At 44.4% G+C, this 17001-nt stretch overlaps 1 protein-coding gene across 1 annotated transcript in view; it reads left to right on the plus strand.

Annotated features, from left to right (window-relative positions):
* The window catches only part of ZDHHC15 (zDHHC palmitoyltransferase 15), a 41704-nt gene that overhangs the window by 16295 nt on the left and 8408 nt on the right, over window positions 1-17001 (plus strand). The window contains exons 5-8 of the mRNA XM_073556203.1: window positions 374-443; window positions 2694-2726; window positions 5400-5520; window positions 6498-6630. Coding sequence (XP_073412304.1) covers window positions 374-443; window positions 2694-2726; window positions 5400-5520; window positions 6498-6630 — 357 coding nt within the window. The remainder of the gene's footprint in view (window positions 1-373; window positions 444-2693; window positions 2727-5399; window positions 5521-6497; window positions 6631-17001) is intronic.

Below are 17001 nucleotides of genomic sequence, written 5' to 3' on the forward strand. Positions count from 1 at the left end.
GTTCTCAATAGCATTTGTCAGGTGTATGGCTTTTTCTGGTCTTTTGCTTCCCTTCCCATGTTGTTCTAGTTTAAAGCTCTCCTTTCCCATTGACTTGCATTGGGGTCGGGTTTCGGACGAAACTCCGACTTTTTTTGCCCTAGTCGGACCAGTTTCATCTGAAACAAATTTTGTTTCATGAAACCCGATCCGACCAAAGTCGCTCAACTCTGTATGACAATATATACCATCTTCTCATCATGTGCTACTATTGGTGATGAGATGGGCCATCAGTAGAGCACCTGTATTAGGTAGGCAGCTCTTTATTAATATTATTTGAGAGGATTAGAAAGTAATGATTTGTGTTCTAACCTTTCTCTGACCTCTATTTTAGCAATTCGTTTTTGTGACCGATGCCAGGTGGTAAAGCCTGATCGCTGCCACCATTGCTCTGTCTGTGGAATGTAAGTAAAACCTATATTAAAATACTTATTTATCAATTTTACCTTAATTTGCTTTCTATACTCATGTAAAAGAAGGTAGAAAGATTGAAGTCTGAGTTGAGTTAGAGAAACACTCCTTGAGCTCCTGGATAAGTTATTCTACATTTCTGAGTTTCATGTAGTTTCACTGCTTCCGGCTTCATGGTTTCCCTGGTACAGGAAGGGATCAAAGTAACAATTTCTCCTTCGTCTCATTGGGGGACACAGGTACTGTGGGTGTATGCTACTGCCGCCTGGAGGCTGACACTAAGTGAAAAAAAGGTTAGCTCCTCCTCCGCCATATACACCCTCGCCCCGATTGCGGGCGGAAACCAGTTTTTGCTTAGTGTCTGTTGGAGGCTTTATCCGTCCTCTTTCAGCGCAGGATTGCTACCAACCTGCAGGTTAAGACTTTCATCCAGGGGGTCTCCCACTTGTTACCTCCCTATAAAGCACCTATGGACGCCTGGGACCTTAACTTGGTCCTAAGTGTTCTGCAGGAAGCTCCATTTGAGCCGCTGCAGGATGTCTCTTTATCATACCTGTCCTGGAAGGTGGTGTTTCTGGTAGCCATAACATCGCTCAGGAGGGTCTCGTAGCTGGCAGCGTTATCTTGCCGAGCCCCGTTCCTGACCTTTTACAAAGACAATGTGGTTCTTAGACCAGCTCCTCCTTTTTTTACCAAAGGTCGTTTCCTCGTTTCATATTAATGAGGATATTGTCTTGCCCTCTTTCTGTCCAGCACTGGTGCACCGCGTGGAAAAAGCTCTTCATACGTTGGACCTGGTGAGAGCTCTCAGGAGGTACGTGTCGCGGACGGCACCTTTTCGTCAGTGGGACGCGTTGTTCGTGCTCCCTGAGGGTCGCAGGAAGGGACTCTGCCTCAAAATCGACCATAGCCAGATGAATTTGTTCTGTTGTTCAGGAATCCTACCGGGTCAGGGGCGCGCCGATTCCAGCAGGGATCAGAGCACACTCTACTCGGGCAGTGGGCGCCTCTTGGGAGCTTCGACACCAGGCTTCGGCGGAACAGGTTTGCAAGGCAGCAACCTGGTCCAGCCTGCACACGTTTACTAAACTTTACAATGTCCATACTCAGGCTTTGGCGGATGCGAGCCTGGGAAGAAGGATTCTCCAAGCAGTAGTGGCGCACCTTTAGACAAGAGGTGCATGTAGCTTGGATCGGTGAGTCAACTTCCCACCCAGGGACTGCTTTAGGACGTTCCACACTACCTGTGTCCCCCAATGAGACGAAGGAGAAACATGGATTTTTGTAATAACTCACCATACAATCCTTTTCTCCGAGACGCTCATTGGGGGACACAGCACCCACCCTGTTAGCTAAGAGGTTTCTGTTTATTTAATATGCTCTCTGTATGAGATAAGGGTGGTTATTTTCTAGACATGTTGTTACCTGTATTAAGGTTGATGTCTGATTTTTGTTTGTTCTCCTACTGCCTTTGCACTAAACTGGTTTCCGCCTGCAATCGGGGCTAGGGTGTATATGGCGGAGGAGGAGCTAACCTCTTTTTTTCACTTAGTGTCAGCCTCCATGCGGCAGTAGCATACACCCACAGTACCTGTGTCCCCCAATGAGCGTCTCGGAGAAAGGATTTTACGGTGAGTTATCACAAAAATCCATATTTTTGCGGAAGTCTCTTGAGTGCCAAGATGCCAATATTCTGGCACTACACAATGATAGGTGACCTACAGCAATGTAATATCTCAAAAGTTCAACAATGCAGTCCCTGCCACTGAAGAAAAAATAAAAACAATTGCCTTGTGGTTCGGTATATGGTGGCACGATAAGATTAGTCAGTGCGGGGCTTTACCAGAGAGGCATCAGGAAACCTACAGTTGTTCCTTCATCCAGACAGGCTTGTTGGGCACTACAACTCCCAATGTTTCTTGCATATTACAACTGGAGTTATGTCTTTTTTTTCACAATAGGATCCCAGCCACCAAATTATGGCAGGAGAGCCATCATACATGCCTCTTGTGGCACATATGTCCTGAGATAAGCCTTATATAAGGAGACCCACCAATGCGTACACTACGGAATATTCAATAGCCGCTTTTAATGGACACATGTATGCACTGCCTTTTGCCTACCTGCATATATGTTTTTTTATTTTTTTGCTGTCTATATTAAGTAGGTTTGGTATGTCTATTGTTTTCCTTTTGTAATTCACTGCCTGCAAGTTTGACTTTTTGTCTTTCCATCTTGTACAGGTGTGTCCTGAAAATGGATCATCATTGTCCTTGGTATGTATCATTCCAATTCTAATATGTATAATGTATTTAATAAACTTCAATCCTTTAGCAAAGAAGGTCCTTTATAAATAAGTTTTTTGGTTTTTTTTCTGTTTTTTTTTTTTACCAAGCACCCCACTGTTTCCCACAGTAGAAATTTAATACCTGTCCACAGGATAGTTGATAAATAATCAATCTCTGGGACCCCCAACGATCACTAAAACGGGGTCCCAAGCCCCTTATTCCTTCTCACTGTATAATCACCATAAGGAAATCTTTAACAGGAGGGGATGCCAAGCGTGCATGGCGCAGAACTAGTGGACAACTAGATAGTACATGACAATCTTCTATGATTTTGTGTATTTATTATTATTTATTTATTTATATAGCGCCATTAATTCCATGGTGCTGTACATAAGAAGGGGGGTTACATACAAAGTTATAGATATCGTTAACAGTAAACAAATTTACAATGACAGACTGGTACAGAGGGGAGAGGACCCTGACCTTGCGGACTTACATTTTATGGGATAGTGGGGAAGAGACAGAAGGTCAGGGGTGCAGCAGCTCTGGTGGTTTTGATGCGGCGGTGAGGCGGCAGAATGGTTATTGCAGGCTGTAAGCTTTCCTGAAAAGATGGGTTTTCAGGTTCTGTTTGAAGGATCCGAGGGTGGTGGATAATCAAACGTGTTGAGGCATGGAATTCCAGAGGATAGGGGATATTCGGGAGAAATCTTGGAGGCGGTTGTGTCAGGAACGAATAATGTGGAGGAGAGTAGGAGGTCTTGGGAGGATCGAAGATTACGCGAGGGAAGATATTGGGAGATTAGTTCAGAGATATAGGAAGGGGACAGGTTGTGGATGGCTTTGTAGGTCAGTGTTAGTAGTTTGAACTGGATTCGTTGGTGAATTGGGAGCCAGTGGAGGGATTTGCAGAGGGGAGTAGCGAGGAGAGAGGTGGATTAGTCGGGCCGCAGAGTTGAGGACAGACTGGAGTGGTGCAATAGAGTTAGCAGGGAGGCCACAGAGAGTGTTGCAGTAGTCAAGGCGGGAGATAATGAGGGCATGTACAAGAGTTTTAGTAGATTGAGGGCTGAGGAAGGGACGGATTCTGGAAATATTTTTGAGTTGGAGGCGACAGGAGGTGGCAAGAGTTTGGACGTGTAGTTTGAAGGACAGGGCAGAGTTACTCCAAGGCAGAGGATCTCAGGTGCGGGAGAGCATGATGCCGTTTACCATAATAGATAGATCGGGTAGGGAAGATCGTCTAAAACAAAATCTTATGTACATATAGGTTTATCATATCGTGTTAATCTATAAGGTTTAACAAGCCTTGGCTTACTTTATTATTTTGCACCGACTTCGTCATTTATCCTGCCACTGCCTGGTAACATATAGAGTACTATTAATTCAACTAGTTCTACCAGTCTGTGCTAATGTTACACATTTAATTCACCGGTAAATCTATTGTTTGCTATGTGACCTAGATACTTTCTTTATTATAGAGTATGTATGTTCTATTGCTGGTGTCAGTAGGCTTTCCCAGAAATATTAGCATGATCAAAAGTTAACCTCTGATATGGTACTAAAAACTTACATGTACATTAGCCAATATGGCATTATAGCATTGTACCTAAGGGACCCATACAGGACTATAATTGGTTCTGAGCCATTACATCCTGAGAGCAAAAATAGAAGAAAAGAGCGCACAAAAAGCAAAGTGCAAAGAACAATAATCTTTATTATACATGCAATAATTATACAGTAGGTAAGTAGTGGCTAGAGTCACTGCTAAGAGAGGCAGAAGTATCTCCACCAGATACTTACAGTAGCTTCAGCTTCCACCACTTACTTCCTTTACTTCTTGCGTGTACTGACCATTCTCCAAAACCAATCAACACTGTGTGTAAATCTAGTCTTGTTAGACAAGAGGGTGTGGTCCCCAAGAAGACCCCCACGTAGCCAAGTGGGTAGTGTCATAAACTCTTCTAAGACGTTTAGAAGGAACAAAGGGTGGGGGGGATTCTCAGGAATGAATAAACATAGTTATATAGTTACATGATCAATATTAAAACTAGACAAATCTCTATCAAGTTTAACCGAAGGATGAGAAAGGACATGGGGAAGAGGCACATGCACAACCATAATGCATGATCCAGTCTGCCCCAAAACAGCTAATCTTCTCCCCTCCGATCCCTATAATCAGAAAAGAAAATATTGTTTAAAGTAAAAACTTGTATTCAAGAATGCTGACACAAAAAAAAACATTTTATTAGTGCAAGGCCATTTAGCCCAGGTAGTAAAAAAAAACAAACCATATTCATCTCAAATGACCAGTCATCTTTAAAAGGTACATACCATGTACAAATAGAAATGTATTTGTTATGGGGGCTGTCATGTGCTGCGTCCCCAACCCCCATTCACCAGCGATTGGTCAAAACACTTCTCTGAAATGCATAGTTCATCCATGAACAGCGTGCAGAAAGCGGTGCACGGATTCCTAGTGAGCCCATCTACTGGTCTATTTGCTCTGCTCCTGCAGGAGGTGCGCACGTCAGTGTTTTGACCAGTTGGTGGGGTCTCAGTACCAGGACCCTAGTGTCTTACCACCAATCCTTATTAGAACTTCTTTTTTGATGGCGGTTTATGAATGTCTTGTATTACGCAGATGACTTTGCTTTTCAGGGTGAACAACTGCATTGGCTTCTCAAACTACAAGTTCTTTCTCTTATTCCTGGCATATGCCATGCTGTACTGTTCGTACATTGCTTCTACTGTGTTCAAATACTTCCTGTATTACTGGACTGTGAGTATTGTTTGTTTATTACATTTATGTAGGTATATAAGTTCTATTGCCCTGTACAATGTTTGCGTCCTTGGCCTCTGTTCACACTTTACTACATTATTCAGGTCAATCATTTCTACAGAAAAAGTCAAATATTTTCCAATTTCCATATTGATTTTAATTATATTTTTCTGAAGTTAAAAGGCATCAGTTAGCCTCTGCTGGGCCAGGTTTCAGGTTTTATAGTTGCACTGTAGTGTTTTTTTTTTTTTTCTTAATTCATACTGTTGCTAGTCTCCCACTTAATGTTTGATGAAATTGCATCGGGACAGGAGCTCATACCAAAGATCATAGAATCGTAGAGTTGGAAGGAACCTCCTGGGCCATCTGGTACAACCCCCTGCTCAAAAGCAGGATTCGCTAAATCATCCCAGACAGATGTCTGTCCAGACATGATGATGACCACACAGCTCCTATCCCACACTTATTACTGCAGGAAATCACAGATCAGCCTCCCTTACTGTACTGTACACTTATAATCTATTAGTTTAATTAGTAACACATAGAGGAGAAGATAATCACAGGTTTCCCGCAATAGGTAAAGATGGTACTGGCTCTAGCTGTACTGTTACTATAAGAGATTTATGACAGAGCGTAGAGAACTAACATGCAGGATGAAATATGGGGATTGAGATGGAGATCAGAGAGGATACAGCAGGAGGTTGCACTACAGAGTAGCATGATGCAAAGTGTAACAGATATTAAACATTAAAGTGATATTCTGGAGCCAATCAATGCAGAAGTGAAAGGCACCAGAATAACCATCTGGATCTGTGGTACTTTTTGTTTCAATGTGAGCCATTGAATTTAATGGAAATGGAATCCTTGACACTTGTGTGGTACCATCTATTGCCATGAGCTTCATTTTCTGAATCGCCTCAGGTTCCTTTAGTTTACAGAGGTAAACTACCCCAAATCTCAATATTTTGTCTCCACAGGCAGAGCTAACAAATAATCGTTCAAAATTCCATGTGCTTTTCCTACTATTCGTCTCGTTAATGTTCTTCATCAGCCTGTTGTTCCTCTTTGGATACCATTGCTGGCTTGTGGGATTAAACAGGACTACCCTTGGTAAGTTTCGCCTGTTGGGGTAATCGGTGATTGGATTTTCTGGGGGTAGAGGACACCAAACCAGGTTGCCTTTTTCATAATCAAATATTTTTTACTAATTTTTCTTGATTCTTGGGGCCTAATTTTTGCATATAGATTTTTTTGCCACAAAAATACATTTTAATTTGTTTATTATACTTGCTTATATAGCGCCAACATATTCCGCATCATTTTATAGACATTTTCACTGACAATATTTTCTCCATTGGCTCCAAAAATCTCAAACTAAATTCCCTATCAGTATGTCTTTGGTGTGTGAGAAGAAACCGGAGTACCTGGAGGAAACCCACACAAACACGGTTGGGAACATGCAAACTCCTTACAAATGTTCTCCTCAGTGGAACTGAACCAAGCAACACAAAGCAACTATTGGGTGGAATTGCATTCTCATCGAATTTTACAAAAATTAGTAATTTACAGAATACAGATTATTTATGTATTATTCATTTTGTACGAATTCAGCAAAATAGGGGTCATTCGGCCACCATTTTGCTGAACTATAAAGGGCCATTTCCCCATCGTGTGTATCTTCTTCGGCGCGCTTCACTCCAGGCCACGGCATCCAACCGACTAGGCCTCTGACGTCCCTGTGCACTGTGCCGTCAACCAAGGTGCTTACTAGACCTTGTTGTCATATCGTGCGGTGCAGTGGTCCAACATATAGGAATGTCAGAGGCCAGGTATATTTTTGTCTGAAATCCTCCAGTGCTTTAGAAAATATATTTTCAAGATTCGCCCTGGGACGGAACTAGTCCTGAATTTCCCCTGGCCGTTTTTTTCCTCTGCCGCTTTAAGTGATTGACAGTGTCTCGCTAAATATATAAATGAAAGACCTGTCAATCACCTGGAGCATTTTTTGAGAGAAGGCATCTGTGCCAGACTAATCTCATCTGTGAGTGACCTGTTCCCATTACTAAAGCTGCTTCCAGTCTCTACTGCAGTGCTGATCTGGGTCTAAAACTCAGCATCTCCTGTATCCACACAGCAATTGTGTGATCGCTAGAATGAGAGAAGGAACAACTATTAGTACTTACTCTACTGTATACACATCGCTCATCCAGCACCATATATACTTTGCTCTTGGAAGGCAGAGATGGTAGTAAACCATCTCTGCCTTATCTATGGGAATGTTGCACGATCCCTTTGCAGCTGTTCACTAAAACATCTTTGCAGAGTCATATGCCAACTGCCCTTTAGTTAGCCAAGCAGTTGAAAAAAATGCTGCTTTATTACAAAGAAAAAAACAAAACGTGTATTAACAGGCATTTTGTGGTCATTGGTAGCCATATCACCACAGTAAAAAAGGAACTTGGGCCTGCAGCTTAGGCTTAAACTGTTCCAAAGGCAACATGCTCATAGACTTTAATTACCTCCAGACCGCCCATAGGCTTTAAATGTCCAGGCGGTCCGCACCGTGCAGGATTGGAGAGCTGGCTGTCGGACACGGCCAGACCCCTTCTGTTAAAGGAAAACATGGTTTACTACCATGTCTGCTTCCTCATAGCTGTATACACAGAGCTGAAGAAGCAGTATGTAGTGAATCCTGGCAGTGCTTATTCCTCCAGACCCATCATATGATCAATGAATGTAGGGAGAGAGTAGAAGCTGCTGGGTCCTATCAGTCCCAGTCAGCTCTGCTATGTTGCAAGGATGTGGAAATAAACTTGGAACTGGGGGTAATATTCCTGCCTCTATTGCAGGGAAAATTAGCAATTAAAAGAATGTATTAATGTGTTGAAATGGCCCATTCAAAGGTCTTTTAAGACCTTTAATGTGGGGCACAATATGTGAAATAAGAGGATATAAATAAAACAAATAAAAGCAAAAAAAAAAAACTGCATGTCTGAATCTTTTTCTAGCTTCGCCCTCTCAAAGAAAAATATGTTCAATATATAAAAATAATCTCTATGGAAAAAGGAACACAATTTGAAATGTTCCTTTTAGCAATTCTCTGTGATTTGTAAAAATTAAAAAAATGTGAAAAATAGACATGTGCTTACTATTTTTTGATGAAATATCCCAAAAAAGTTGTGTATGTATCTACATAATATGTGTGTGTGTGTATATATGTGTGTATATGTGTGTGTATGTGTATGTGTGTATATATATATATATAAAATAATTTGTATTTACTGCAAAAAAAGGCAAAAATTCTTTGACTATCCGAACTAGAATTTTTTTTAGAGCGGTTAAAGTAATTTGTACATTAAAATGTACCTGGTCAGGAAGGGGGGGAGATAGCCGGTCCAGAACAGTATAGATAGGCCAAAAATATATACAACACTGTCATTTTATTTTTTTTAATCATAGTCTCTGGCAAACATTAGCCGCCGTTGTACAGTTATGGCTGCCCACACGTATGACAGAACATGCTACTATTTGATGGAAAAAAGACGCCAAAGGCCCAACAATTACACCAACAGTGATAGAAAAGCCATATAACCTCACTTTGGGGTATTGTTTCCGTGACTGACTCACCGCCAACATTTGGTCCCAGCGCTTATTGTCACCAAAATGCCCGTTAAAAAAAAAAAAAAAAGAAAAAAAAAAAAATCTTAATGCAGGTCCCATCTAACTATTACTTGTCTTTTTCGGGAAGACGCAGTTGGAGCTCATGTGATTGTCACCTGCCCATGAAGTAGGACGTGATCTTTACTCCTACGGGGCCCTATGTAGAAGAATCCGCCACCACATTTGTAAATGCCCCGTATTTGTCCTTGTCATCATGGCTCTGCAGAGAGCAGCTCGGTAAAATCTACTTCCCATCGCAGTCTTTGTGCGGCTGGTATAATACACATCCATTTGTAGAAAACCGCAGCAGTAGCACTAATATTATAATGGCATGTTGCTGTGGCAACCACTCAGACTTCTCCGACTCCCCAGTAATTATGAACCTTTATTGCAGGGGATTATTGCTTAATTAGGAACATTCTGCGTGCAAAGTCTGAGGTTACCTTGCTCTGTATATTCCAGGATTGTGGCTGACTAGTACACAGCCTCCTAAAAAATAATGAATGAAAGGCTTCCTTGTCCTCCCACCCCGTACTGCAGGTTCCCTAACAATGTAATCTGTAATACAATATGTTGCCAGTCCTCAAGGCACTGGAAGAGGTTGTGAAGGAAGCAGTGAGAGCTGAAAAATGAGAAATGGCTCTATCTGGATTCCTCTGGTTGCAAAACCTTCTTGAATGAAGCACTTTTATTGCACCTTCACCTTTGGTGAACCTGAGCTCTTCTGTTTTATTAAGGCATGTAGATGTAATGAGCGGAGGAATCCTGGAAAGTGCTCTTCACAAATATGTCAGCAGTCCGTGTCATGCTAAGCTTAGTATAAAGAGAAGATTGTCGCAGTCCACCGCTACCTGCAGTGAACAACCTCTTTAAGGTCTGAGCACCATGGCGTTATTGCCAGAATATCGCTAATTCACCTGGGGCAGTTTGTAATATCATCCTTTTCCCTTCACCCATGACAGCACCACCTGAGAGAGGGATCCGCCCCGCCAGGACAGGAACCTACTGAGATATAAGGGGCGGCACCTCTCCCCCCCGCTTCAGTTGGGTTCCTGTCCTGGAAGGAACCCCACTATCGGCGGTGCCTGTCACAGGCAAAAGGGAAAAAAGAAGGAAAAAAGACCCAGCCCCATCCCGGCGCGGGAAGAACAGGTATCTTACCTGTAGCGCTGGGTGCTGGAGGCACAGTCCCTGGGCCCTCCGGGGTTCCGGGTTCGTGTGGGCGCTGGTGGGATCCCCGGTGGCTGCGGGAAGCCCGCGCCGCCCTCCCCTCGCGCGCGCCCGCAGCTCAATCCCCGAAGCATCTGACAGGGTAGAGACGTGGGCTCTTTCCGGCCACTGACGTCAGCGGCGCAGAGGATTGTGGGCGCGTCGGCTAACATCAGATCCAGGCGACGGTGTCATCGCGCCTGGTGCGAGGCCGGCTGGCTTTTTCTGAAGGCTGTCGGCCAGCGATCGCAGGGGGGAGGGGAGGCCACTCACAGGACGGAGGCTTATTTAAACGAGGCTGCGGCGGGGCAGACAGTGCAGCGATGGAGTCAGAGCAGGAGAGGTCCTTATCTCTGCCGCCCTCACAGCCCTCCGGCCACAAACATGGAAGCCGCTCAAGCAGCAGCCGCAGGTCGGGAGAATCCTCGAGATCCAGAGAGCACAGGTCACGTGCTCCAACGCAGCCTCCGAGTCCGGTACCCTTGATTGCGGGTGGTGAGTGATCTTCGTGAATGCTAGCATTTGTATTAATAGGGGTTTCCTGTCAATGTTTAACCCCGTAGGAAAGGCCCAAAAAAGCAGGAAGCAAGAAAAATAATAGGGACGGCGCCATATGTAAAGCGGCCCTAACAAGGGACTGGCAGAAAGACCTCTGTGCCAGTTGTATTCAGCGAACTATGTCGGAGGAAGCGCCTAGTTTCGCGGCTAATCTGATATCAGCCCTTAGGTCAGAGATGGAGGGTTCAATTAAGACCCTATTGAAAAAAAGGAGGAAAGGTAGAAAGGATACCCCTAGTTCTCCCTCAAATTACTCTTCGACCTCGTCTCAATCAGAACAGGCGCCCTCATCAGACTCCTCAGACAGTGACACAGGGGGTAAGCCATGTTTTCCGGTAGAAGACACAGATGCCCTCCTAAAGGCCATTAGAGCAACAATGGGCCTGCAGGAAGAGAAAACGTCAAAAACCCTAGAAGATGTTATGTTTGGGGGGCTCCAAGAGAGGAAAAAGCGTACCTTTCCCGTGAATGAGAAGATTCAGGCGCTTATTGAGAAAGAGTGGAGGAAACCCGAAAAATCAGGGGCTCTTCCCTCCACCTCTAAGAGGCGATACCCTTTTGAACACAAGGACGCGGAGATATGGGACAAAGTCCCAAAAATAGACGCAGCAGTATCCAGGTCCTCTAAAAAATCGGCCCTGCCCCTGGAAGATTCGGGGGTTCTTAGAGACCCGCTAGATAAGAAAGCAGACTCATATCTGAGGCATGCATGGGAAGTGACTGCGGGAGGATTAAAGCCAGCGATAGCGGGCAACTGCACTGCACGCTCCCTCATGATCTGGCTGCAGCAGTTGGAAGAAAAACCAGCATCAAGGGTCCCAAGAGAGAAGATATTGGCGGATATGTATCTCTTGCATGGGGCAGCAGCTTTTTTAGCGGACACCTCGGCGGATTCTATGAGGTTAACGGCCAGAGCAGGAAGTTTATCAAACGCTGCTAGATGAGCACTTTGGCATGAAGGCTGTCCGGGTGACCTGCACTCTAAGGCGAAACTGTGCTCTCTCCCCTGTGATGGGAGATTCTTATAGTGAAGACAAAACAGCTGCACTCTGGGAAATTTTGATTTTCAATGCAAAAAAATTTTTTATTATTGAAGACACCACAGGGGAACTATTCCCCTGTGGTGTCTTCAATAATAAAACAATTTTTTGCATTGAAAATCAAAATTTCCCAGAGTGCAGCTGTTTTCTCTTCACTGGATGACTGTCTGGACTAAGTTCCAGGTTCAGCTTGCACCTACCTCATAATCCACAGAGTGCACGCCTTGTCTGTATCACTATGGGAGATTCTTATTGGGGAAGAACTTAGACAACATCCTGGAAAAAGCGAGTGATAGGAAAAAAGGTTTTCCCAGGTTCCCAACAGAGCAGAGAAGACAGCCCTTTCGGAGAGGCGGAAGATTCAATTGGGGGCATCCTCCGGCCGATAGAAGGAGATGGGAGGACAAAAAGAAAAAAAGAGTCAGGCTTCATGTTTGGTGGAGGTTCCTCCACCTCAAAAAAATCACAATGACGCCAGTATTCCAGTAGGGGAGAGATTGGCACTCTTTTCCCAGACCTGGGAAAAGAACTCCAATACCTGGATCCTAAGCATCTTAAAAGAAGGCGTGAAAATCCCGTTTGTTCGCCAACCAAAATCAGTGTTCGTAGTTACCCCTATCAGAAGAGCGGCCGAAGAACAGTTGGCCCTGGAAACAGAGATCCTGAACCTAATAGACAAAAAGGTCCTTTACGAAGTCCCGGACACACAGAAGGGAAGAGGATTCTATTCACCACTTTTTTTGATCAAGAAACCGAACCAGTCGTTCAGGACAATTATAAACCACAGAGGACTCAATCGGTGGATAGGGAATCAGACTTTCAAGATGGAGTCAGTGACTACGGCCATAAAGCTACTACATCAAGATTGTTTTATGGTGGTAGTCGATCTGAAGGATGCATATTATCATATCCCTATCCATCCAGATCATCAAAAATTCTTGAGGGTAGCGCTTTATATCCAAGGTGTACTAAAACATTTCCAGTTCACAGCTCTTCCGTTTGGTATATCCATAGCCCCGAGAGTGTTCACCAAGGTCATAGCGGAGGTAACAGCTTTCCTTCGGATTCGAGACACAGTGGTAATACCCTACCTAGACGATTTCCTCATAGTGGGCGACTCGGAGGACCATTGTACTGCGCAGTTAAGCCAGCTGACCGTCACCTTACAAGAATTGGGATGGATAATAAACTTCAAAAAGTCAAGACTACAACCCCTAAAACAACAGACCTTCCTGGGATTTATCCTGGACTCAGAACAACAGGTGGAGGCCAAAATAGAGAAGGTACGGAACATGGCTTTGTCAGCCCAAAACCAACCTCAGATGACGTTGAGGAAAGCGATATCTCAACTAGGCACTCTGATGTCCTGTATTCCGGCGGTCAAGTGGGCTCAATTTCATACCCGTCAACTCCAGTGGGAGATACTAGCAGCACAAAAATCGCTAAGAGGGCGTTTAGAAGGAGATCTGAAGCTTTCACTAGAGACCAAAGTCTCTCTCAACTGGTGGCTGGACAATACAAATTTGGCCACAGGAATACCTTGGGACAAACAGGCGACAGATGTGATCCTAACAGACGCAAGCTCCCGGGGGTGGGGGGTGCACCTAAGGGATCACGTAGGCCAGGGCTCCTGGACATCTCAAGAAAGAAGGGCATCCTCCAATCTCAGAGAATTGTGGGCTGTAAACAAAGCCCTTACCCACTTCTTTCCCCTACTCAGGGGTCGCGATGTCCGCATCATGTCGGACAACAAAGTAACGGTGGCATACATCAACCACCAAGGGGGAACAAAATCATACTCCCTAATGAAAGCAGCAGTCGACATCCTGAGCAAGGCGGAGCAACACTTACAATCCATAACAGCCTTACATATAAAAGGGGCAGAAAACATAGAGGCCGATTTCCTAAGCCGCAATACTCTGAGGCAGGGAGAATGGGTCCTAAATCGGTCCATTTTTCAAAAAATAACGCAGCTTTGGGGGGAACCAGTGATAGACCTCTTTGCCAACAAACACAACAGGCAAACACGAAGGTTTTGCTCCCTAAACCCAAGGGAAGATCCATGGGCAGTGGTCTCTCCGCATATTCAGTGGGACTTCAAGCTGGCCTATGCGTTCCCCCCAGTCGCTCTGATCCCATCAATGGTCAGGAAGATCAGGACCGATCAAGCCAGAGTAATCCTAATAGCTTCATTTTGGCCAAAAAGGCCCTGGTTTGCTCTACTGCGGAGAATGTCCATCTCCGATCCATGGATTCTGCCAGAAGTTCCGGACCTTCTAGCCCAAGGCCCGATATTCCACGCGCAAGTCAAGGGATTCCATCTGACGTCGTGGAATTTGAAAGGTCGCTTTTAAGGGGTAAAGGTTTTTCCCCGGGGTTGGTGGCCACCCTGCTTAAAAGTAGGAAACCGGTGACGACTAACATCTATGGCAGAACATAGAATAAATTCCTACATTTCCTAGGTAAGCCGTTAGGACAAGAACCCCCAATTAGTGCCATCTTGGAGTTTTTACAGGCAGGATTACAGCTGGGGTTAGCGGTAAATACGCTTAAGGTTCAGGTGTCTGCGCTAGGGGCGCTCTATAACTGCAACTTGGCAGCGAATAGATGGATAGCCAGATTCATCAAATCATGTCATAGGGCTAAACCTATTCCAATGCCCAAGATAGCTCCCTGGGATTTAAACCTAGTACAAGAGGCCCTTACAAAAGAACCATATGAGCCATTACATCAGCTTTCTGTAAAATTTCTGACCCTGAAAACAATCATTTTAGTGGCCCTTACATCAGCCCGTAGAGTAAGCGACCTGCAGGCTCTGTCAGTAAATACACCTTATACACAAGTTTTTCAGGACAGGGTGGTGCTAAGGACAGACCCCGCTTATCTGTCTAAGGTAGTGTCAGATTTCCATCGGGGTCAAGAGATTATCCTCCCATCCTTCTGTGATAATCCAAAGAATCCAGGGGAAGAAAAATTCCATAGTTTGGATGTTAAGAGAGCCCTGCTAGAATACATATCTGTCACCAGCCTGTGGAGGAAGTCCCAGTCCCTATTTGTAGCTTTTCAGGGTGCCAGGAAAGGCTATGGGGTTTCAAAAGGGACTATTGCTAGATGGATTAGGGAGGCCATTAGTGTAGCCTACACAGCTAGTGGTATCCCGATTCCTGACGGCATCAAGGCTCATTCCACCAGAGCCGTGGCGACCTCCTGGGCTGAAAAGGCAGAGGTATCAATTGAACAGATTTGTAAGGCCGCTACCTGGGCCTCACCTTCAACCTTCTTTAGGCACTACAGATTAAATCTATCCTCCTCTGCTGACTTAACCTTTGGTAGAAGGGTGCTGCAAGCGGTGGTCCCTCCCAAAGGTGTTTCGTAGTCTCCAAAAGTCTCTCAGGTGGTGCTGTCATGGGTGAAGGGAAAACCACCATGGTTACTTACCGGTAGCCGTTTTTTCCGGAACCCATGACAGCACCCGTATATTTCCCCCCCCTTTTTTCACCGTATGGGTGTGCACTAGGGTGACCGCAAAAAATCGATGTCAGAATTTTGTCCGTCTGGAGCCCACAAAACGTTTCCCCTTTCCAGATATTGAGATAGCCAAAATTTGAGTTCGATCAAACGACGTTAACCCGTGCCGCTCGTCGCTCAAAGTTTGAAAAAATCCAAATTGAGGTATTTTAAGATTTAGGTATTTTGCATAGTCTGTTAGACTATAAAGAATGTGACAACAACATTGCAGAAATAGCCCTGACCAAATTTTCGAACCATTTGTGGTATTTGAATGCAGAGTTGGTGGGATTATCGTTTTTTGATCCCACCATTACAGACAATGAAAAGTTGTTAATGGCTAATAAATTGCTCAGTAGCACAGATGAACCATCAGAGCACGCTAGGGTTGTAAATCCAAAAGTTAGGAAAGAAAAATTAAAAGAGGTAGGAAGTAACCGACTTTAACGACCTTCTGACAAAAGATGAAGAACAAAAGCAATATGTCCTGCAAGTTGTAAGCAAATGCCGAGCATTATATTCTGACGTTTCAAAAACTACTTTAACAAAAGCTCTAGAATAGATTAGATAACTATGTAAAATTATCAACTCATGTAGGTTAGCGTGCTCTGATGGTTCATCTGTGCTACTGAGCAATTTATTAGCCATTAACAACTTTTCATTGTCTGTAATGGTGGGATCAAAAAACGATAATCCCACCAACTCTGCATTCAAATGCCACAAATGGTTCGAAAATTTGGTCAGGGCTATTTCTGCAATGTTGTTGTCACATTCTTTATAGTCTAACAGACTATGCAAAATACCTAAATCTTAAAATACCTCAATTTGGATTTTTTCAAACTTTGAGCGACGAGCGGCACGGGTTAACGTCGTTTGATCGAGCTCAAATTTTGGCTCTCTCAATATCTGGAAAGGGGAATCGTTTTGTGGGGTCCAGACGAACAAGATTCTGACATTTTTTCCCCCCCATATGAGATCCGGTCACCCTAGTGTGCACAGTTAGTAGGGTGCATTTGTGTGATGTGGTGTTGGATTGAACATGTAACCAACCGGGAAGTCCTCTCAATGCTCAGTAACCCAACTGAAGCGGGGGGGGGAGAGGTGCTGCCCCTTATATCTCAGTAGGTTCCTGTCCTGGCGGGGCGGATCCCTCTCTCAGGTGGTGCTGTCATGGGTTCCGGAAAAACCGGCTACCGGTAAGTAACCATGGTGGTATTTGCCAGCTGTCTGGATTTTGCAGGGGCCGTGCTAGGAAGGAAAAATATACAAAACTGGGCATTTTAGTGAACACTTTGATTTTGACAGTCTTAACCCCCTTTGATGCTGTGGTCAATAGAAACTGCAGCATTTAAGGGGTTTTGTAGACACAACACAATGGTTCATCATGGCTGCCCAGGACGTAACAGAAGCCTGCAGGTCTGGCACTTGTACCTATGAATTAGTGATGGGCAGTAATACTGTACTGTGCATTATAAAGAATTATACAAGCAATCCAAGAACCGCTACT

The sequence above is a fragment of the Dendrobates tinctorius genome, unplaced genomic scaffold (assembly GCF_039654945.1).
Source record: "Dendrobates tinctorius isolate UK_male_01 unplaced genomic scaffold, ASM3965494v1 ptg000231l, whole genome shotgun sequence".
In the NCBI taxonomy this organism is placed as follows: domain Eukaryota; kingdom Metazoa; phylum Chordata; class Amphibia; order Anura; family Dendrobatidae; genus Dendrobates; species Dendrobates tinctorius.